This window comes from Capra hircus, chromosome 6 (assembly GCF_001704415.2).
Source record: "Capra hircus breed San Clemente chromosome 6, ASM170441v1, whole genome shotgun sequence".
Lineage (NCBI taxonomy): Eukaryota > Metazoa > Chordata > Mammalia > Artiodactyla > Bovidae > Capra > Capra hircus.
In genome coordinates, this window is record NC_030813.1 from 70,311,621 (window position 1) to 70,334,540 (window position 22,920).

General features: G+C 44.1%; 1 protein-coding gene across 5 annotated transcripts in view; it reads left to right on the forward strand.

Moving 5' to 3' along the window:
* PDGFRA (platelet derived growth factor receptor alpha) overlaps nt 1-22,713 on the forward strand; it is a 48,406-nt gene extending 25,693 nt beyond the window's left edge. For all 5 annotated transcript variants that reach the window (XM_013964633.2, XM_018049460.1, XM_005681627.3 and 2 more), the window contains 13 exons: nt 335-429; nt 659-791; nt 2,982-3,086; nt 3,468-3,578; nt 3,833-3,986; nt 5,009-5,175; nt 8,035-8,150; nt 8,502-8,624; nt 9,558-9,669; nt 11,310-11,409; nt 11,520-11,625; nt 12,892-13,133; nt 19,642-22,713. In XM_013964633.2, coding sequence (XP_013820087.1) covers nt 335-429; nt 659-791; nt 2,982-3,086; nt 3,468-3,578; nt 3,833-3,986; nt 5,009-5,175; nt 8,035-8,150; nt 8,502-8,624; nt 9,558-9,669; nt 11,310-11,409; nt 11,520-11,625; nt 12,892-13,133; nt 19,642-19,789 — 1,712 coding nt within the window. In that variant the 3' untranslated portion in view covers nt 19,790-22,713. The remainder of the gene's footprint in view (nt 1-334; nt 430-658; nt 792-2,981; nt 3,087-3,467; nt 3,579-3,832; nt 3,987-5,008; nt 5,176-8,034; nt 8,151-8,501; nt 8,625-9,557; nt 9,670-11,309; nt 11,410-11,519; nt 11,626-12,891; nt 13,134-19,641) is intronic.

Sequence of the window (22,920 nt, forward strand, 5' to 3'; positions counted from 1 at the left end):
CAGTAACCTTTCAAAATACACTGCGCTTGCTTCTGAACTAATGGCATCGCTCAGCCTCATTTATCAGTCTTTATATTCCAGTTCACACCTTTGGAGAAAGAATTGTGTGCCCAACCAAATTTTGTCCCTTGCCCATCCAAGGGAAGAGTTGGAGTAGTTTCATGCATGTAGATAATTGAGAGATGACCTTGTCCATTCCCCAAATGAGCCAGGCAGCCCTTACGCTTCTCCACCAGGAGAGAGAGATTTCCAGCCCAGAAATGGCCACCCTGCCTTCCTGCCCTCCTGTGAATTTGTGCGAATTCTCCACCGTGCCCCATCTCTTGTCCTTTAGCTCTGCGCTCTGAGCTCACTGTGGCAGCTGCAGTCCTGGTGTTGTTGGTGATTGTAATCATCTCGCTCATTGTCCTGGTCGTCATTTGGAAACAGGTAGATATTTTTTTAAAGAACTAAAAATCCTTACTGATACGAACCAGAAGAGCAACCTAGCTCAGTGCTTGGCACAGAGAAGGAGCTCAGTAACTAGATGATGAGTGAATGTTGTTGAATGTTGAATGTTGAATGTTGTGAATATTGTCAGTCACTTTGCTGCTGTGGTTAAGCTTTGGTATCTTCGGACATTGGTAATTCACCAGTGACCTGTCCTCGTCATTTATAGAAACCAAGGTATGAAATCCGTTGGAGGGTCATTGAATCAATCAGCCCTGATGGACATGAATACATTTATGTGGACCCGATGCAGCTGCCTTATGACTCGAGATGGGAGTTTCCAAGAGATGGACTCGTGCTTGGTAAGCTCCTGCCCTGCTGGGTGGTCTCCCAGGATTCCTTTTGCTTCGTCCACAACTTTACTCTTTACAGGCCTGTGGAGGAAGAAAGGATCTGAACCTGTGCTTAGTAAGAGTGAGGCGTTAGAAATTGGCTTTTTTGGAAATATTTTTCTGCCTTTGAAAGTGAGTCAATCGGATCACTGTGATGATTTTTTTTTTTTAAACCTCCTTCCATAGCAAATTACAGGTTAAGAAAATTTTACAAAGGAAGAAGCGACTATAGGGAGACACCCATTGTTTTGGAAATGATACCCATTGGAAATGAGATGAATTTCTGTGATGAAAAAGGAACAGATGAAAAATAGATGAAGACAATCCAAAAATATGTTTTGACCCAGTACCTTCTGAGGATGTAGTAGATACTTCTTTAAAAATAGAATGCGAAAGTACAAGTTTTTACATTTTAAAGCAAAACTTCTCAAATATTTCAGTCTTGGGTTGAGACCAAGTACAGGAAACTTTAGTGAAGAGATTTTTTTAAAAAATTACATTCTAAATGAATGAAAACAGGACAAAGACAAATGAAGGTGAGAGCCTGAGGTTGTGTCATCATGAATATTCTAACAGCACTTTGGAGGACGCCGAAGGCATTTTTAAATTATCTACTTGTCTCATTCCAGAAAGCAGCCAAATTAGGTCTTCCTAGAAAGTTACTTAAACTGAGATCAAACAAGACACCCTAGCTTCTCTCATTCAAATACCTATGTCTGAGAACTAAGCTTGCTTTATTATATTTTCTCCCTTGTTTTACAAAAGGTGAGGAGCTTAGGGAAGTTAAAAAGTAATAAAATACGGAGAAAAAGGGGCAACATTCGTTGCTAAGAGGAGTTCCTGTGTCTCTCTGCTTCTGTGTATTGTCGAGCTGCTGGGGAAGTGGTACCTCTGCAGGAATAAGTTCCAGTCAGGCAGACGTGCAGTCAGCGGCACTATGGGCTCTCAGTGCCCGTTAGGAGCCAGGTCTTCCCCTGGTTTGACGGAAACGTCTGTTTTAGACTGCAGACTCTTTAAGAGTGGGCACAGCACGGGAAGGAATACTTAGGGAGTTTGGGATGGACATGTGCACACTAATATTTTAAAATGGATAACTGACAGGACCTACTGTAGGGCACAGGGAGCCCTGCTCAGTGTTATGTGGCAGCCTGGGTGGGAGGAGAGTTTGCGGGAAAACGGATACGTGTATAGGTATGCCCCAGTCAGTCCCTTCTCTGTTCTCCTGAAACTTTCACAACATTGTTAATTGGCTATACCCCAATACAAAATAAAAAGTTAAAAAAAAAATAGTGGGCACGAGAGCCTCCATTTTCTTTTGTATCTCCCAACACGTGGCAACGTGTTGTGCTCCTGGGCATGTTTAGCCTTCTCCCTTCCTGGTCTTCCTAACAGACAGACAACAAGAGGGCCAGCCTGAAGTTTGCTTTGTCACTGCTTGGAATCAATAATGTCCTGAATAGGGAAGTATTTCCAGTGGAGAAGCTTCCTTGGTGGCTCAGATGGTAAAGCATCTGCCTGCAATGTGGGAGACCTGGGTTCGATTCCTGGGTCGGGAAAATCCCTTGGAGAAGGAAATGGCAACCCACTCCAGTACCCTTGCCTGGAAAATCCCATGGACAGAGGAGCCTGGTAGGCTGTAGTCCATGGGGCCACAAAGGGTCAGACAAGACTGAGCAACTTCACGTTCACTTTCACTTTCACTTCCAGTGGAGAAAGGCTTTTTGATGCAAAAGATGCCCCTGTTTACATGGGGAAAACAGAAGGGTAGAGAGCCAGGAGGCTTGGGCCAGAGCCACAGAGAACACGTGCCATCGAGCCCAGGCTTTGGCTCAGCTCTCTGGCCGGTAGGTGAGTGCTCACACTAGGGAGGGCTGCACCTCCTTTCTAGATGAGTGCTCACACTAGGGAGGGCTGCACCTCCTTTCTTCCGGTCTGTGTTTTTCCTTTCCTTTGCAAATGTTATGTGACAAAAGCAATTATACTAATTTCCTTCCCTGTGGGCTCAATTCTGGTTTTGACATGATGACTTGGAGGAGTTAATATGCTTTCTCCATATGAGAAAAACACCACCCAGCTGTGCACCCATGATCGCTGGCCGTGGTATATGAATCGGATGAGATGCCTGATTCTGTGTGTGTTGATGGTTCTGGTTGCCCACAGGTCGGATCCTGGGGTCTGGTGCGTTTGGGAAAGTGGTTGAAGGAACTGCCTATGGATTAAGTCGGTCTCAACCTGTCATGAAAGTAGCAGTGAAGATGCTAAAACGTGAGTGCTCCTTTTCTGGAGATTTCTTGAACGTGGAGATATTAAACTCAAAAATCACACAGCCAGTAAATGTCAGATTTAGGACTAGATCTTAGTTCTTTCAACTTGAGGTTTTTTGCGTATTTAGACTCTTGTCAGTGAGGTTTATTTAGAGCATTCTTGTCACTTATATGTTGGAAAATCAAGAGTTATTTTTAGTAGCTTCTTTTTACCCTGCAGACTTGGGATAAGTTATTAATGTGTAGACTGAGTTACTAGCATTTCCCTTTGAGACTGTTGGTAAATAAAATGATAGCTAGTTGTAGGGTTAGCCGTGCTTTTGGCTTTTTCTGGGAAATAAATAATTCAGTTGAACTGATGTATGATTTATTTCCTCAACAGCCACAGCCAGATCCAGTGAAAAACAAGCTCTCATGTCTGAACTGAAGATAATGACCCACCTGGGGCCGCATTTAAACATCGTGAACTTGCTGGGTGCCTGCACCAAGTCAGGTAGGCTTGCTCACTTGAGAGTGAGGACTTTCCTAGAATACCTACCATTGCGAAGACTGTCCAGGCTTTTTAATCCCCCACGCTGTACCTCCAGACATGCCAGCAAATGTCAGTCTGTTGAGTGGGGTTGTGGACTGAGTTCCACCGAGGGAAGCACCCTGTTCTTGAGCAGTGTCTTTGACCACTCTAGATACAGTAAGTTCATAGCTTCTCTGTTCTTCATGCTCATCTCCAACTGGTTTTGGACCCCACAGGCCCCATTTACATCATCACTGAGTACTGCTTCTATGGGGATTTGGTCAACTATTTGCATAAGAATAGAGACAGCTTCCTGAGCCACCATCCAGAGAAGCCAAAGAAAGAGCTGGACATTTTTGGATTGAACCCGGCTGACGAAAGCACAAGAAGGTACGTGCAGAGACAGATGCTGCTGTGAGTCACTGTCTTAGGCATGTGGGCATGCTCAGTCGCTTCAACTGTGTCTGACTCTTGTGGACCCCATGGACTGTAGTCCACCAGGCTCCTCTGTTCATGGGGTTTTCCAGGCAAAGATACTGGAGTGGGTTGCCATTTCCTCCTCCAGGGAGGAAATGTCTTATGAGCCTCACCAATGGAGACAACCCATGTCCTGATGGAGGTCATGTCTGCAGAGTCAGGGCCAGGAGGTAGCAAGACTTGAAGTCAACTACCCTGCTCTGTCACTCCATGACATGGTGCTGAGAGATACCCCATGTCTGTAGGTGTTTCAGACAGGATGTCATGTTGGGGAAAGCCTTGCTGATAGGTTTGAATGAGAGGAAGAGTCGAAATCATCCTGGGAGCCAGTTGCTCTTTATGTGTGGTCCACTTCAGACTTCCAGATGTATCTCTGGCCAGGGAAGCCTCAGTGCTCATATCTTGTGAGAAACTGTCTAAGGATTTACAAGTTTGAGACACTGGTCCTTGCTGAACCCGGGCATACCAGTCAGGCCAATGAAGTGATGATTGCCACTATATCTAAAGTGACTGAAGAGATCGCTGAAGATATGACGTTCTGCAAGATCAGAATGTATGTGAATTCACTTCATATTAAATTACTTGATAGATACCAAATTTGTGTTAAATTTATTGAGTAGAAGGCATCGTCTGTCCGAGCCACTTGGCCACGTGGTGAAGCTTTCTGGCCTGTGAACTGAAAAAGAGAATAAAGACAGAGTTGAACTGAGGTGGTCTGTGTGTTTGTGTGATCCTTGATTAATGCTCATCTGCCTGACTAGACCACCCACGTGAAGGATGCCCTGGTGGACATGACCTCCATCATGACCTTCCCCTGCCACCCCTGTGCCCACCACTGTCTCGCACATGGTGGGTACCTGGTCCTCATCTACTGAGCTATGGGTGATCACTCCAGAGGGACACCCTGGATAAGGTTTCTTTTTCTGTTTTTACAGTTATGTTATCTTATCTTTTGAAAACAATGGTGACTACATGGACATGAAGCAAGCTGACACTACACAGTATGTCCCCATGCTGGAGAGAAAAGAGGTTTCTAAATACTCGGACATCCAGAGAGCACTGTATGATCGCCCAGCCTCGTATAAGAAGAAATCCATGTTAGGTAAAGGTGTCTTTGCTTGTGCTTGGGGTGCTGAGATCTCCCAGTGGTTTAATATGATACTTAGAATACTCAGAAGGTGGTGAGCAGGCCTGGTGAGCAGGACTGTCAGGCCACATGGTCCCTAACTGCAGATCTGCACAACTGGGTCTGTGACACGTTTTTGCAGGTCTGGCCTGTAATTTTTTTAACTAGAACGCATACTATTTAACCTCTTTTTATTTATTTATTTATCTGTGTCTGGCTGTGCTGGGTCTTCGTTGCTGTGTGTGGGCTTTCTCTAGTTATGGCGACCAAGGGCTACTCTGCTGTGGTGTGTGGGTTTCTCATTGTGGTGGCTTCTCTTGTTACAGAGTGCAGTCTCTAGATGCACAGGGTTCTGTAGTTGCAGCACCTGGGCTTAGTTGCTCTGAGGCATGTGGAATTTTCCCAGATCTATGTCCTCTGCATTTGCAGGCAGATTCTTAATCACTGTAATACCGGGGAAGTCCTGGCATGTGAATTGAAAAAAGGAAAAGCGTAAAGACAGAACTTATATAATGAATTTTTCAGATTTTAAGTGTGATTTTATTTTATTAATTTTATTTTGTCTGACTTTATTGAGCTATTGAGATATGATTGACATATAGGGCTGTATACATTTGAGGTGTACAGTGGAGTGATTCGACTTACAAACATCGTGAATGATTACCACAATAAATTTAGTGAACATCCATTTTTTCACACAGATACAAAATAAAAAAAAAAAGAAAAATTTTTTCCCTTGTGATGAGAACTTTTAGGATTTAGCCTCTTAAATTTCATATATAAAATGTAGCAGGATTTATTATATTAATAATGTACGTTGCGTCCTTGAATTGTACATTTTAAAACGTAATCATTTTGAAGAATTATTTATTCTGACATAATAGTATTCATTTTTTGGTTTAACATACCTTTTTTGCTTTAAATGAAGGTATGGTGGTAATTATTTTTTCTCAGTGCCCTTACTTGATAACATTAAAATCTGGCAATCTTTTATTGATTCCTAGTATTATTTTTTAAAATTCTATTATATAAATCTCTGATATCTGTGTTTAATAGCCCTAGCTGTTAGCTTTGCTAATGCCCAATTTGTGATAGAAACTGTGAAGTGGACAGTTTGAGGTTATATTATCTGACAAGGGTGTTGGGTGTTTCTACTGAATGTTGTTTGAAGGAAGATCCGTTTGTTTTCAAAGCAGATGAGCATGTGGCAGGGTTGATTGATTTATAAACTCCAGGGAGCCTAGCTGATGCCCATACCAGATGGACCACCCCACATCTGGTGGGGGGAGGCCCCTGCAGGGTTCTAGTCTAATCACAGGCTTGGAGCTGGGAGGAGGCTTCGGGAGAGATCTGACCATGCTTTGTTGCATAATTTTGTATTACTGGGTCTGAGACCTCCCCTAGGTCCCGCCTAAAAGGTGTTATGCTGCCATGGAAATTGTTTTGAAAATCACTGATGCACTCTGGATGCTTTCAGGGTTCTTGAATGAAAGGTACAATCATTAAAAAAAAAAAAAGAATGTGCTTGTTTTGCAAAGTGTAGTACATAATAATATTTTCCACTGCTGCAGCTCCAAGTTCCATTCACCTTTCAGTGCCAACTGGGTAAACTTCCAAGCCCTTTTAAAAGGTTGGCCAACAAGACTTGTCGGAACCAACACTTCCGCTCCCCTCCTGTATTGTTAAAAATAGTTTCCATTGCTTCCCAGGCCGGACCTGGCTCCAGATGTCAGGAGAACCTGATTCATGCTCAGCCCAAGCCCGGTTGGCAGGCAGACCATTGCTTTCTGGCTGGAAAAATGTGAATGGCTGCAGCTACTCTGTACTTGCCTGAGCTTTTTCAAAAACTGCTGAGAGCTGCTGGCCTAGATTGCCTCCTTCCTCGAAAACCCTGGGACCCTTCCAGGCGGGACCAACTGGGGAAAGTGGGCAAGTGACAGAGAAAGGAACTACACGCAAAGTCTTTGGCACTGAGCTTTAAGATTGCTACTCTAGCCTGATTGGTGGCTAATTTCATTCATAAAGTAAGCCAAGTACTATGAAGATGGCTTTAAAAAGAAAAAAAAAAAGCAATTCCTAGAAGCTGCTTTTTCCTAGAGGCTTCATGTACATTCATCATAGAAGATGTGTGGGTGTGATTGTGGGTGTGGGTGGGTGTGGGTATGGTGGGTGTGGGTTTTAAAGGTGGCTGAGGTGATTGGCTAAAGGAAAATTTGGGAGCCAAACAAGAACAAAAATATGTGTGAGAACCTATTAGACTAGTCATTATGGAGATATATATTTAAACCAAGTGTATGTATTTATGGATGTATTTCTTTTTATTCATTTTCTTTTGAAATTAAATTGTTTATCTGTGGCTGCACTGGCTTTCTCAGCTTGCAGCGAGTGGGGCTGCTCTTCTTCGTGGTGCTCGGGCTTCTCACTGCGGTGGCTTCTCTCTTGCTGTGGAGCAGGGGCTGTAGAGCACAGGAGCTTCAGTGGTTGTGGATCTAGGGCTCTAGAGCAAGAATTCAGTACCTGGGGCTCACGGGCTTAGTTGTTCCCTGGCACGTGGAATCTTTCTGGACCAGAGATGGAACCTGTGTCTCCTGCGTTGGCAGGTGGATTCTTTACCACTGAGCCACCAGGGAAGTCCGTATTTCTTTTTAAAGAGGACATTTCTGCATAGTTTACACTCACCTGTGAGGTCTAGACACTATGAGAACATGATCATAGGTAATGTTCTCTGAACAAGCCTCTGCAGCCTAATGAGTGGCCCAGCCTTGAGAGAGTGTCACGGTGGCTGATGTTTCATGCTGTCCACTAGCACCAACACATTTCATTTTTTTCCTGCAGACTCAGAAGTCAAAAACCTCCTTTCAGATGATAACTCAGAAGGCCTGACTTTGTTGGATTTGTTGAGCTTTACCTATCAAGTTGCCCGAGGAATGGAGTTTTTGGCTTCAAAAAATGTAAGTGTTCATACATCAGAGACCTCTTTAGACCCAGGCCTTGTTCTGGGGGAGGTGAGCTTGGAAGGAGAGTTGTGGAGGAGCCAGTTGCTACTTTGTTTCTCGATACCCCTTCCCGGAAGGTGAGTGGGCCCTCCGGCAGGATCAGGTGTCCACTTTTCTCCAGAGCTTTCTCCCTCTTGGGAGGCACTGGGTTGAAAGCCTGGGCGAGGTGAGCTCTGTGGGCCAGGACAGTCTTCCTGAGGTGTCCAGGCACCTCCAAGTGTCCCCGTTAAGTGGCCAGTCTTGCAGGGGGCGTGCTATCCAGTGGCAGATGGATTGACCCCCATCCCTTCTTCCCTTTCTGTGCAGTGTGTCCATCGGGACCTGGCGGCTCGCAACGTCCTCCTGGCTCAAGGGAAAATCGTGAAGATCTGTGACTTTGGCCTGGCCCGAGACATCATGCATGACTCGAACTACGTGTCCAAAGGCAGTGTACGTGCCCCTACCTCATTTGGCATGCTTGCCCTCCCTTTCTTGAATCTCTGAAAGCAGATGTTGCTTCTAGCCATTCACAGCCCGGACTTTTAACATGGAGTCCATGACATTCATGAATGGGCTCCAGGGGTCAGTAGGCAAACCACAAGCTCTACAGACAGACTGCCTTGGTGTGAGCACTGGCTTAGCACCTACTAGTGTAGGGACTTGGGGCAAGTGACTTGGCCATTCTGTACCTTGGTTTCCCTAACTGTATTGGGGAAGTGTTATCAGTACCTATCTTCTGAGTTGCCGTGGGGCATTAGATCAGTGGATTTGTGTAAAAGGCTGAGGACAGTGCCTGGCACTTACAAAGCAGCTAAGTATTAGCTATTAATATGTAAATTGTGCATTCATTTCCAAGGAGCGCACCTTTGGAGATTATCAGATTTTCTGATAGTGTCTGTGACCCTGAAATGTTAAAGCCATTTGAGTTAATACGTCTTAGAGGCACAATTTCCTTAAAGATAGTCCTTCTGTTCCACATTTGAACCTTCTTCCCATTGTTTCTTACAGTTCAAAAATGTATTGGCTCTCAGTTCACTGGGTCTGTTCTTAATTTTGTTCCTATGAACACCTGAAAATAGGGGACAGGTCCACTTAAGGCTCATACCTTTGGGATGAAAATTCAGGATTAAATATCTTTGGATGTTACTCCTTGGGTGGGCACAGAGACAAGAGTGAGCACCCATCATTCATAAGATATGTACATAGAGCACCCAGTGCTCTAGAGGGTGCCAGGCACTCTTCCAGTGCTGGGAGTACAGATGCTCATGCAGAGTGAAGTTCCTGGTGCAGGTTATTATTCGCTCCATGAGAAGCCCTTTCTATTTTGCCGCTGTAGATCATTGCTGCACATGCTGGGTTTAACGCCCCTCCCCTTCCCTGCAGACCTTTCTCCCCGTGAAGTGGATGGCTCCTGAGAGCATCTTTGACAACCTCTACACCACGCTGAGTGACGTCTGGTCCTATGGCATCCTGCTCTGGGAGATCTTTTCCCTTGGTATGGGCCTAATAGCTCGCTTGTTTGGGTTGTTCTGGAACAACACTAGAAGGAAGATGCTGTGTTTTTCAAGCTTTGGGTTGTAAATAATGTTAAAATACCTGGTGTTAGTCAAGTGGAAGGTAGCTGATTAACACGTTGTGCACTTACGATGGCTAGTGTGTGTCCAAGTGGTCTGAGAAGGGGTCTTGGGAGGCTGAGCCCCCGCCCCTGGCCTTTGCCTCCCTCTCTCCTTTGGGCTACATCAGAGGCACTTTCTCCTACTGGAGAGGCACCTGATGACGTCCACTCACCAGCCGCTTCTTCACCTTGGACTGTGGGTTAAGTGGGTTCACCAGGGGAGAGTCCTCTCCCTGACTCCCATCACTCTTGGTGATGGGTATGCAGAAAAGTAGTGCAGTGAAGGAAAGGGGATGGGGACTCCCTTCCTGGCCATCATTCTGGAGGGGAGAAACCTCCCAGTCAGTCAGGCACCAGGTACTGAACAACACAGGTGTCCCATGCTACCAGTTAAGGGCCTTCTAAGGGGATGACTGCTGACCCTGACCTTGGACAGTTCAGCTGGGGAGATAAAACTTACACATTTAGTGATAATCTATGTGGTCCTGATTTTAAGTTGAAATAGAAGCCCAGGGAAAAGAGAAAGGAGTCCTGGAGTAGTTTTAGAAGGAGATTAAACCTGACCTGGTCTTGGCCGGTGAAGTGTGAAATTGTTTCATGAACCCACTGTTGTCCTGATGGTGATAGGAAAGGACTTTTCCTGCTTGTTGCCTTTTTCTCTTTTGGTTCATCCTTCCATGGATGTCACTGTGGATCATCCCAGTGTGTGGCTTAATGGAGAGTCTCATATTCTGTTAAAAGCAGAGAATTAGCTAAATATTCCAAGACTTCTGCCTTAATTATTTGGACATTTCTAATGAAAATGACTTTTTTGCCCTCAGTGATTCAGAATTTCTCTGGATTTTCTATTTTGCTTTGTATTCATAGATCCAGTACTCAGAAACAGTGAAGAACACTTCTGTGCTTTTTCTAGATGTGTAGAATTTTTGCTAGGGTTCTGGACTTGATCAACCTAGAAGTCTTGGTTAGATTTTTTTTAATGAATTATAGGTTACATTTAATTTAGAAATAGGGTTATAAATGAAATACATAAGCAGTAACTTAAAAGAGTTGTTAAATGAATCCATGAATACATGAATGCTTATCTCTAATCACAGCAAAGATGAAAGTAGGCCTTCTCTTTCAGTTCCTGCTAACTTTTAAAAACATTTTGCATAGAATTCCTTTGAGTCACAGCAGTTCATTTTGGCTCCACTAGATAGACCTGAATTGCTTACAACGTTTCCTTAAAGTAGCTCAACCCTGTGGTTTGTTTTGGAGGGTGGACTATTAAGTGGTGTGATGCAAGCAAGGCTTTGGTGTGTCGCTCTGTGTTTGTTTGGACTTTCCCTTTTGGTTAAATTTAAGATTTGGGTAGGGCTGTGAAATCAAGCAGATGGTAACACTTGATTTCCTTGGAAGAACCGATACTTCAAAGTGGGGATCCCCAAACGTTTTCTAAAGGTGCTGTATCACCCCAGGTGTTTCAACAGTGTACCGCATACTTGTCAACCCTGGTTGTTTTCTTCTTGGCCTCTCAGGTGGCACACCCTACCCTGGCATGATGGTGGATTCTACATTCTACAATAAGATCAAGAGTGGATACCGGATGGCCAAGCCTGACCATGCCACCAGTGAAGTGTGAGCCCCTCCCCATCCTGTGGGCCTGTGTTCATGCCTGATGGGTCTGTGGGGGTGGGGGTGCCCTGATCATCCTCTCCGTGCCCACTCTGCGTCCTGTACTTCTTCAGCTACGAGATCATGGTGAAGTGCTGGAACAGTGAGCCGGAGAAGAGACCGTCCTTTTACCACCTGAGTGAGATTGTGGAGAATCTGCTGCCTGGACAATATAAAAAGGTTTGTCTGGGCCTCTTAAGATGGGTGGGTGGCAAGGGATGGGTAAGGGGAGGAGACAGCAGCTGGTTATGTGAGCGAGCAGTACTGTTCAACGCTATTCTAATGGAACACTTTCAAAGGAGGAAAAAGATTGTGTGATGCAGTGGCTGGGGCCTCATGCAGTGCTCCCCAGGCCCTTGGTAGCAGTGATGAATGAAAACCCTCCCCTTCCTGCCCAGCTCCCATTCATCCTAAGTGTGCAACACCTGTAAGCACTTTATTCTCCAGATGTTTGAGTATCTGAAGCTACTGTGCAGTTAGAAGTCTCAGGGCATCCACAGCCATTAAATCGCTAATTGGAATGCACTTAAATCCATGCAAAATTGGCTTTTGCCAGCTGACTGGAAGGAACAATCTCAGCTGTTATCTGTGGTTCCAGCTGGTTTTTTGTGGAATAGGAAGCATTGTTCAAAGGAACAAATGAAATTTCATGGAACCAAGCAGGATATGGTAATGAATGAAGCAACTTTCTGCTGAGATGCTCAGAAGGAAACCCAGGCACAATTTCTTAGATTCAGATTAGTTGCCATGTAGACTTTCCATACTTACTGCTTCTCTTCCTTCTTCTCAAGGAAGAGCAGTGTTAACTGAATGGGAAGTTAAATACTTTTGTTTATTGATTATCTCACTGCCCATTACAGTTGCCATAAGTGAGGCAGCAGGAAGACAGAAGGAAGGAAGGAGATTAACCATAGGAAAGTCAAAGACACTCTGGTTGGTGAAGATGCGTTGATGGGAACAGACTGGAGCTCTTGTTTATGGAGCCTTTTTAGACCAATGGTCCCTAGGTTTTTAATTAGATTTCTCCAGTGTATAGGGATCAAGAAAGTTTCAGGTATGTTGCTCCCAGGGGAAGCCCTAGTCACCTCTTATAGGAATCCATCAAAGCCCCAGAGAGACTATCTGATGGGGACCAGAAGGCTCGATGCTAATTCCAGAGAAGGGAATGTGTATGGGGACACAGTAGTAGCTACTGACTTGCAGAATGGGTTCTTGGTATCTCAAGACCTACCCGCAGGAGATCTCTGCCGATGGTGGCCCTTTCTTCACGTTCCACATCTCTGGAGACAGTTGACATCTGATTCTCCTTCAGTGGTCCAAACCCCACATCTGTGAGGTTGTTTGGAAACACAGACAGTTAAACAATAGTAAGTTCTGAGCGTCTGCATTCTTTTTTGCAGTTCTGTCAATAACCTTCGAGTAACTGTGTGCAATCAATGTTTGCAGAGCTATGAAAAGATCCACCTGGACTTTCTGAAGAGTGACCACCCCGCTGTGGCACGCATGCGCGTGGACTCCGACAACGCCTACATTGGCGTCACCTACAAAAATGAAGAAGACAAGCTGAAGGACTGGGAGGGTGGCCTCGACGAGCAGAGGCTGAGTGCAGATAGTGGCTACATCATCCCTCTGCCCGACATCGACCCTGTTCCTGAGGAGGAGGACCTGGGCAAGAGGAACAGACACAGGTAGGAGCTCCCAATGCCGGCTTCCACCGACACCCGAAGGGAAGGAGCCGTTGCCCCTGTGAGGCCCTCCCAGTGGTCCGGTCAGTCTGTTTTGGGGAAGCCAGGGGCAGAACCCCAAGGAGTCTGTGAGTTTTGAAAATGCTTCCCAGATGATTCTTGAAAAAGTTTTTGTTCTTTTAAATTTACTCAAGTGTAGTTGACTTACAGTATTTATTCACGCCAGGTATACAACATAGTGATTCAATATTTTTATAGATTATATGCTATATGCAGTTACTATAAATATTGACTATATTCCCTGTGCTGTACATTTTTTCCCTGTGACTTATTTATTTTATAACTGGTAGTTCGTACCTCCTAATCCTTTTCACCTGCTTTGTCCCTCCCTCCACCCCTCTCCCCTCTGGTAACCTCCAGTTTGTTCCCTGTATCGGTGAGTCTACTTCTGTTAAATTTGTTCTGTTTTTCAGATTCTGTATACAAGTGAAAATACATGGTATTTGTCTCTGTCTGATTTATTTCACTAAGCAAAGTACCTTCCAGGTCTATTTGTTTTTCTGCATATGGCAAGATTTCACTCTTATGGCTGAGTCATGTTTCATTGTGTGTATATAAATGTACTGTATCTTCTTCATCCGTTCATCTGTTGATGGGCACTTAGCTTACTTTCATATCATGACTGTCATAAGTAAAGCTCTTAGGAACATTGATGTGCATGTCTTTCTGAATTAGTGTTTTCATTTTCTTTGGATAAATACCCAGAAGTGGAATTGCTGGACTATATGGTAGTTATGGGGGGCTTCCCTGGTGGCGCTAGTGGTAAAGAGTCCACCTGCCAATGCAGGAGACATAAGAGACATGGGTTCCATCCCTGGGTCAGGAAGACTCCCTGAAGGCCTGGCAACCCACTCCAGTATTCTTGCCTGGAGAGTCCCATGGACAGAGGAGCCTGGGGGGCTACAGTCCATAGGGTTGCAGAGTCAGACATGACTGGAGTGACTTAGCACACACATGATAGTTCTGTTTTTAATTTTTTGAGGAACCTCCATGATGTTTTCCATAGTGGCTGCATTAATTTACGTTCCTACCAACAATGTACTAGGGTTCTCTTTTTCCCATATCCTTGCCACACTTATTAATTTTTGTCTTTTTGCTGATAGCCATTCTGAGAGGCATGAGGCGAGAGCTCGTGGTTTGGATGTGCGTTTCTCTGATGATTAGTGACATGGACCATCTTTTCATGTGCTTGTTGGGTATGCCTTTGAAAAGATCCCTATTCAGGTCCTGTGTCTATTTTTTAATTGTACTGTGTTTTTGATGTTGAATTGTATGAGTTCTTTATTTATTTTGGTTGTTAATCCCTCATCAGACATATTTTTTGCAAATATCTTCTTTCACTCAGTAGGTTGCCTTTTTATTTTATTGATGGTTTCCTTTGCTATGCAAAAGGTTTTTAGTTTGATCAAGTCCCATTTTTTAATTTTCGTTTTTCTTGCTCTTGGCTGAGGAGACAGATCCAAAAAAATATTGTTAAGACCAATGTCTGCTTATATTTGCCCCCTTAAGCTGGTGGAGGTGTAGGACAGGGAGGAACATGCTTCTAATTTGATCAAATTGACACAGCAGCTGTGATTATTGAAGTAATATAAGCCTCTCTTGCTGGTTTCTTAGTCACTGGAACTGAGGAACAAGTTGAGAGACTGGTTGTACTGGGCTATCTGATGCTATGTCGGTGGTTCTTAATCCTAGTTGCATACTGGGACCACCTGGGGAGATTTGAAAAGTACTGCTATACAATCCTCACCTGGACCAACATATTGTAATCTCAGTGAGGCCCAAGTACTCTCTGGCTGATTTGTGTTTTTTCCTGTTTAACTTTGTATTATGGAAGATTTCTAACATGCATGATTCAAGTAAAATCGTGAACTGTCAGGTGCCCATCACTCAACTTCAACATTTTTGAACTCATGACCAGTCTGCTTGTATAACTTGTATAGCCGTAACTACTCCATCACTTCCCTCTAGATTGTTTTAAAGCAGATCCTAAACATCATATCATTCCATCTGTAATATTTCAGAATATATCTCAAAAAATTAAGGGCTCTGTTTTTTAAAATAACTATAGTTATTAGATGGAGAAGGCAATGGCACCCTACTCCAGTACTCTTGCCTGAAAAATCCCATGGATGGAGGAGCCTGGTAGGCTGCAGTCCATGGGGTCACTAAGAGTCAGACACGACTGAGCGACTTCCCTTTCACTTTTCACTCTCATGCATTGGAGAAGGAAATGGCAACCCACTCCAGTGTTCTTGCCTGGAGAATCCCAGGGACGGGGGAGCCTGGTGGGCTGCCGTCTATGGGGTCGCACAGAGTTGGACACGACGGAAGTGACTTAGCAGTAGCAGTAGCATAGTTATTAGAAATAGCTCCAGTACCATAATTTCACCCCCGCCCCCCAATTGACAGTAAATAGTGAAGAGCATCAGATATTCAGTCTGTGTTCAAATTCCCTTGATTCTCACAAATACTGTTTTACATTTGGTTTGTCCTATTCAAGACCCAGATAAGAGTTGCACAACACATTGCCATTGATTGATAGAGCTATACATTCATCCTGCTTCTTTTTGCCCCCTGGAATATTGTTTGTGTAAAAACCAGAGCATTTGCCTGTAGAGTTCCCACTCCCACATTCAGAATTTTTCTGCTTGCTTTACTGTGTGTTTATCATATGCTTTTGTCTCCTATATTTGTTATAATTTGGTAGTAGTCTAGAGGCTTGATCTGACTGAGTAGATTTTTGCCAAGTTCCTGCAAAGGTGATGCTGTGTACAGGAGGTACATACTGTATGGTTGTCTCTCTTTTGTGACAATAGCAGCCATTGGTGATTGTACCTAGACCTATTAATTCATTACCAAAGTGATACTAATACACAGCCACAACCAGAGCCATCGGTTCACATGGTCCACATGGAGGGGCCACGCTCTGATTCCTTTCTCTCCTTCCATAACCCTTGGACAGAGGCAGGAGAAGGTGGTGATAGTGGCCCTTGGATCAAGGTCCAAGTTGCTTATGAGTATCTCTTTTTCTCTCTATTCCCTTCTTCATTCAGGATATTTGTGTCTCTTCCACATTCAGTTGACTACATATAAATACTTAGGCAGAAGCACATAGCATTATTATTTTGGAAGCTTATAATTGTGGTTTCTTAACCAATTTAGATGTAAGATATAGACAACCTTGTTTATTTGTATGTACCAGGTAATTTTAAAAGTATAAAATTATTTTTGTTTTCACACATGAGATTTGGAGATGGGGGGAAAGTCGCCTGTCAGACTTACCTTTCTGTTTATCCTCTGCGTAGAACAATTTTTAAATGTGTTTGTATTCCTTTAGCAAGCAGTGCTTCTCCAAACTTTGGGTAGTTTTTGTAGAATTTCATGGGGATAGAAAGGAGGGTCTTGGAGCACTTTACCCCAGCTCTGTCATCTGTTTGGTTACACTGAGTTTGAGGAATCTGAATAGTTGGACTATAAAGAAGGGTTCTGCTTCTAAACAAAGTTAGAAAATTGCGTTGGAATAAATAACATTAGAAAGATGCCAGGAACTGTCCTGGGGGGTTGCACAAAGCTGGACTTCAGAATTTAGCACCTATTCCTATTGGTCGTCTTTGAATCACACAATGTCCCGAATGACTGTACTAGGTCAGTGAGACCAGTCCTGACAAGTGGGCTGAGATGGGGAATGTCTTAGCTTGGGCTGCCATAACACAGTGCCACAGACGAAGGGGCTTGAACAACAGGAATTTATTTCTCCCACTCTTGGAGGCTAGAATTTCAAAATGAAGGTGTTGGCAAGTTTGGTTTCTCCTGAAGCCTCTCTCCTCGGCTTGCACATGGCCACCTTATCACTGTCTTCACACGAGCTGTTCCTGTGTGTGCATCTCGGGCGTTTCTTCCTCTTCTTAAGACACCAATCCTACTGAGCTAGGGTCCCATCCTTATGACTTCACTTAAGAATCTCCATAAAAGCTTTGTCTCCACATATGGTCACGTTTGAGGATTGGGACTTCAGCATAGGAATTTGGCAGGATACAATTCAACCCGTAAAAGCTGAGATGCTCTCTGTGTAAGCAGGCAGGAGTGAGCATGGTGGTCTTGTGGAAGTCCTTCCCCAGGCACAGGAGGCTTGGCCATGGATGGTGAGTGAGCCTGAGGAAGACAGGGCCTTGCTTCAGAGATCTTGGGGGTGCTAGGTCAGAGCCTATCAGGAGCCAGGCCCTACAAGGTGGATACTGCGACTCAGGAATCAGAAATAAAGGCAGTCATCAGCATCAGGACCACCCTGAAGCCCGGTGAGCAGCAAGGATGGTGTGGTGCTCAGTCTCAGTAGAAGACTGTGCCCACACTCCAGCCACTGGCTGAGGTCCCAGGAACTGGGTCTGGATTCCTGCCAGGGCTGGATAGTTATTAAGACCAGCCAAGTGGACTGGGGTTCACAGTGAGGTTCTAGAACCAAGGTGGGAGTGGGGGTGGGGAGGATGAAGTACAGACAGGGAACTGAGAAAGAGCTCAGTCTTGAGGAAGGGCCCGTGTGGGGGTTTGTGAAGGGATCCTCAGTCCAGTGGCGCTGTCGGTTCTAAGAACTCTCTGGGCCACAGGGGCCCGGGGGTAGAGGGCAGCAGGCCATTTCCTGTGGGCTTCTAGTGGCCAGTCTTAGTCCTCAGGTTGGAAACTGATATGAAAAGGAGGGGAGAGAGAATGAGGGTCCAGCCTGGCCTGTCGGCCAGGAAACAGTGGAAAGGGTCGAGCGCCCCAGTTTGGTGTGCGTGTGGGAGACTCCATCCTGTGGTGTGGCTGCCCAGCCAGTGGTAGGGCTTTTGTAATGTGTGGAGTGCGGTGCTGTATAGCCCCACCATGGGGAGGGGAAGCCGCAGTCCTGCCTGTTAGCAGATGAAAATCTGCTAGAGCTAAGTGAACGTGTTAGTTGCTCAGTTGTGTCCGACTCTTTGTGACCCCATGGACTGCAGCCTGCCAGGTTCCTCTGTTCATGGGATTTTCCAGGCAAGAATACTGGAGTGACTTGCCATTCCTTTCTCTAAGTTATCTTCCTGACCCAGGGATTGAACCCAGGTCTCCTGAGTTGCAGGCAGATTCTTTACCTCCTGAGCCACCAGGAAAGCCCACTTGAAGCTAAAGGAGATACAGAAAAATTTAGCAATACAAGGCAGGATACCGATAAGATAGTAAGAGTTCAGAGAAGGCAAGGCGCCAGGTGACAGTGACAATCTGGAGGCCCTAAAGAATATTTTCTAAAAGTGTTTGTGAAAAATTTTAAATATCCAGAAAAATCGAAAGATTACATCTATCACTTAGATTTAGCTGTTGTTAACATTTTATCACATTTGCCTTACATATATATGATATGTATACATATATGTGGGCTTCCTCAGTGGCTCAATGGTAAAGAATCCACCTGCAATGCAGGAGACATAAAAAATGCGGGTTCAGTTTTTCAATATTTTTTTACGGCTGTGCTGAGTCTTCACTGCTGCGTGCAGGCTTTCTCCAGTTGCAGGGAGCGGGGGCCACTCTCTAGTTGCGGTGCACAGGCTTCTCACTGCAGTGGCCTCTCCTTGTGGTGGAGCACAGGCTCTAGGGTTCTCGGGCTTTGGTAGTTGAGGTACACGGGCTCAGCTGCCCCACGGCATATGGGATCCTCCTGGACCAGGGATCAAACCAGTGTCTCCTGCCTTGCAAGGTAGTTTCTCAACCACTGGACCACCAGGGAAGCCCCCAGGTTCAGTTTCTTGAGTTCAGGGAAGATCTCCTGGAGAAAGAAATGGCAATCTGCTCCAGTGTTCTTGACTGGGAGATCCCATGGACAGAGGAGCCTGGTGGGCTGCAGTCCGTTGGGTTGCATATGTGTGTGTGTGTGTGCATTCAGTTGCTAAGTCGTGTCCGACTCATGCTTTCTGACTCCAAAACTCCCCTCTCAGATGCTCCTCTAGTAAGTAAAGAGCCTTCACCTGGACTTCCAAGACTCAAGGGGATTGGATGTATAAGGAGGACATTCCTGGGTCATGGGGTGAGATCCTGAGATCACAGTTTGGACATTCTGGAGGTTGCAGGGCTAGTAAGTGACTGACTCAGCTGAACTTTGCCCCAGATTTCATCCCTCTGCTTTTTCTTCCCCAGGCCTTTTGATCAGGCACTGCTTGTTTTCTCTTCCACTGGAGCTGAGTAGGGAGAGTAGAAATGGTCACAGCTTGTTAGCAACTCTGGAAGATTTGGCAGAAGAGAAGGGAAGTTGAAATGACCATGTGGCCCACTGCAGTGGTGGGGGCTGCTTCTGGCTTGGTGGAAGAATCATGCCTGGCTGAGCAGCCTGGATTTGAAAGCCAAAGGATGTCACAGGAAGAGCTCCTTTGCCTTTGGGAGGCCACCTTGGAAACACCACTGTATTCTAGTTGGTCTGATCGTGATTTTTCCTATTCTTTCCCTCTTCTAGCTCACAGACCTCTGAAGAGAGTGCCATTGAGACAGGTTCCAGCAGTTCTACCTTCATCAAGAGAGAGGATGAGACCATCGAGGACATCGACATGATGGACGACATTGGCATAGACTCCTCGGATCTGGTGGAGGACAGCTTCCTGTAACTGGCAGATTCGGGGAGGGGGCAGGACTTCCACTCCTGGACCCACCTTGGATCCTTTTAAGAAAACCACTTTATTGCCATGCAAAGTTTGAGAGAAGGACTTGGATGGTGTATAAAGAGAAGTTCCCAGCCAGTGGCCTCTGGGAGCCTTCTAAAGATGAATGATTGGGATATTTTGGAATGAACTTTTTTGGCGTTGCCTCTGGCAGTGTTTCAGTAGCATCTCATTGGTGTGTGAAGTTTTATAGGTAGATGGACAAGGAAATCACGGGCCAGGGAAGATGGACTTTGTGTTTCAAGGGCATTGGTGAGATTCCAACGGACACAACTTTTACTGCAACAAAACTCCAGCATTGTAATTATGTAAATAACTCTAACCAAGGATGTGTTTTGATTTGTATTAACTTCTCTGGACTTCTGGAGAGACCACTCAGTCCATCCATGTACTTCCTGCTTGAAACCTGGTATCAGCTGCTGTTGAACTTTCTTGTGAAGTACATGCAAAACCACTTTTGAACCTTAAAAGGTACTGGTACTATAGCATTTTGCTTTTTTTTTTTTTTTTAGTGTTGAGGAGATAAAGGATAATTAACCGACTTTGTTTATTAGATTTGGGTCATTTATAAGCCCAACAACTCATATTGTAATCTACGTTTATAATAATACTACTGTTATCAGTAATTCTAAATGTGTGATATGTAACATGTTTTCCCTACAGAAAAAGCACAATTTTTAAAAAATCCTTACTAAATAGGTGACAAGTCTGACAGTTTTTGACATTCTATTAAATAACGTTTTCTCTGTAAAATATGGTTATAGCTTTAGTGGATGAAATTTAGTTGAACATAGAAAACAAAAGTAGTGTCTTCCAGGAAGTCAGAGTTTTTAACTGTACTGAGTAGGTTCCCTAATCCATTGTACTAAAAACAATTAACTGCCCTTTAAAGTAATGAGATTTGAAATAAATAAAACCCCTAGATCCTAAAGGTCCTCAATATTAAGGCAGGAGTCTTTGCCTAACATGACTTCTCATGTTATTGCCCAGTGGAAAAGGTATTTATCAGCAAAAAGACTGAATTTGCAGAGGTTTGTTCATGCCTTGTGATAATTCTGGTGCATCTCAACACATGTATATATTTTTAATTTTGTGAATTTTTCAGGAAAAATTCAGAAGGATGCCCTGAACTGGAGCTCCCTTCCTTTGTCTCTTACCCTCAGGAGAAATAGTTTGAAAGTCTGAGACAGTAAAGGCATTGTTCAGTGAAGGTGCTGTGTGCCTTAGCCCGGACCCTTGGTCACCATATGTAACTGGCAACCAGAATTACCAGATTCTACATCCCCATCCCAGAGATTCTGAATTATCAGTTCTAGGGGAGCAGAGACCTGTGTTTTTATAAACATCCTGGCTGTTCTGATCAGCCAGATCTGGGGAACACCAGCATAGATGACAGGAAGTTGCCATGGGAAGAAATAATTTGAAATTAGGAACTGGGCTAGAGATCAACCATAGAAGAAGCCTACTATTTAAATCTGTGGCTTTGGGTCAGCGACATTTAATGCCTTATATCTAGTAATTGCTACCCTTAATTTTACTTTCCAATCCTTGCTGAGACTGAGCAAGCCAAATCTTGGTTTGGCAGATCTTCTCCCTGCTTAGGGGGAACTGAGCTCTCTCCCCACCAGCTTCCCCTCAAAAGGCATATACAAAAATGATGCGATTCAGTGTACCAAGTCTCTGTATGATCAAGTCAATATTTTAGTGAAAATTGTTTTTTTTTTAAGTTTTACTGATATATCGGGGTTAGATGGGAGGACAAATTGTCACATCCATCCAAACTGTCAAACTGGTCATCGTGGGTTCATCGGCATTCTTTGCAATACCACTTAATTGCTGACACCCTATGAATGAAACATGGACTGTGATTACCGCAATCACTGTGTGTGCTCCTGGCAGGTGATGCTTTGGGAGATGTAGAAGCAATAACAAGGTACTTGACTACCTACTGGTGTAATCTCAACGCAAGCCCCACCTTTTTCATGGTAAGCGTGAAGACTGAGCCAGATTGGCCGATTAAAAGAAAACCTGATGAGGTTCTGTAGAGCCACTTAGACTTGAAATACATTTGTGTTTCTAGAATCACAGCTCAAGCACTCTGCTGATCACTCGCTTTCCCTCTTCCTCATACAGCCTCCTTTTATTGGTGCTTTGCATTTTGATGTCCTTTGAATCTTGCATGATACCATGGGGCTGGATGAAAATTCTCAGACCAGCAGGTTCTAGTCCTAATGAATGCTCTCACCTTAGTTTTTATATGGCAGCATTTTTTTTTCTTAAGTAATGTTTTCAGTGTATCACAGATTTGTTTCCTTTTTGGCCTCCTGCAAAGACCCCAGATGAAAAGTTGTCAACCCTTTGTGCTTTCTATTTTTATGAAGACAATCAAAGTTGGACTGAGAAACACAATTTGTGATTTTTTAAAAAAATGATTGATGATGTCCTTAAAATGTGGTCTGCCAATCTGTACAAAATGGTCCTATTTTTGTGAAGAGGGACGTGAGATAAAGTGATGTTATACATCAATATGTATATATGTATTTCTATATAGACTTGGAGAATACTGCCAAAACATTTATGACAAGCTGTATCACTGCCTTTGTTTATATTTTTTTAACTGTGATATTCCCCACAGGCACATTAACTGTTGCACTTTTGAATGTCCAAAATTTATATTTTAGAAATAATAAAGAGAAAAATACCTAAACGTTCCCAAAACAGTGGTGTGGTGAATGTTCAAGAACTAACTCGGTAGGAAGGGTCTACCAATACAATTGTATTACAGATGCCCCTGTTCATTGTTTTTGTTTTAAAACATGTAAATGAAGATCTTTATATTTCAATAAATGAGATGATATAATTTAAAGTTATGCTAAGGTTTTAGCATTTTTGTCTTTAGTTTAACAGTATAAATGAAAGCAATCCTGTTTAATTTACTTTCTCAGTGACGTCCCAGTAGGACTCTGTATTATGGTTTTAGTGAAATTAGTGGAAAAGTGTAAACATTATTTGAGTTAGCTCTCAGACCCAGTGTTTAACTTAAAGTTGACTGGCACTGGCTCATCTTTGACCTTGTC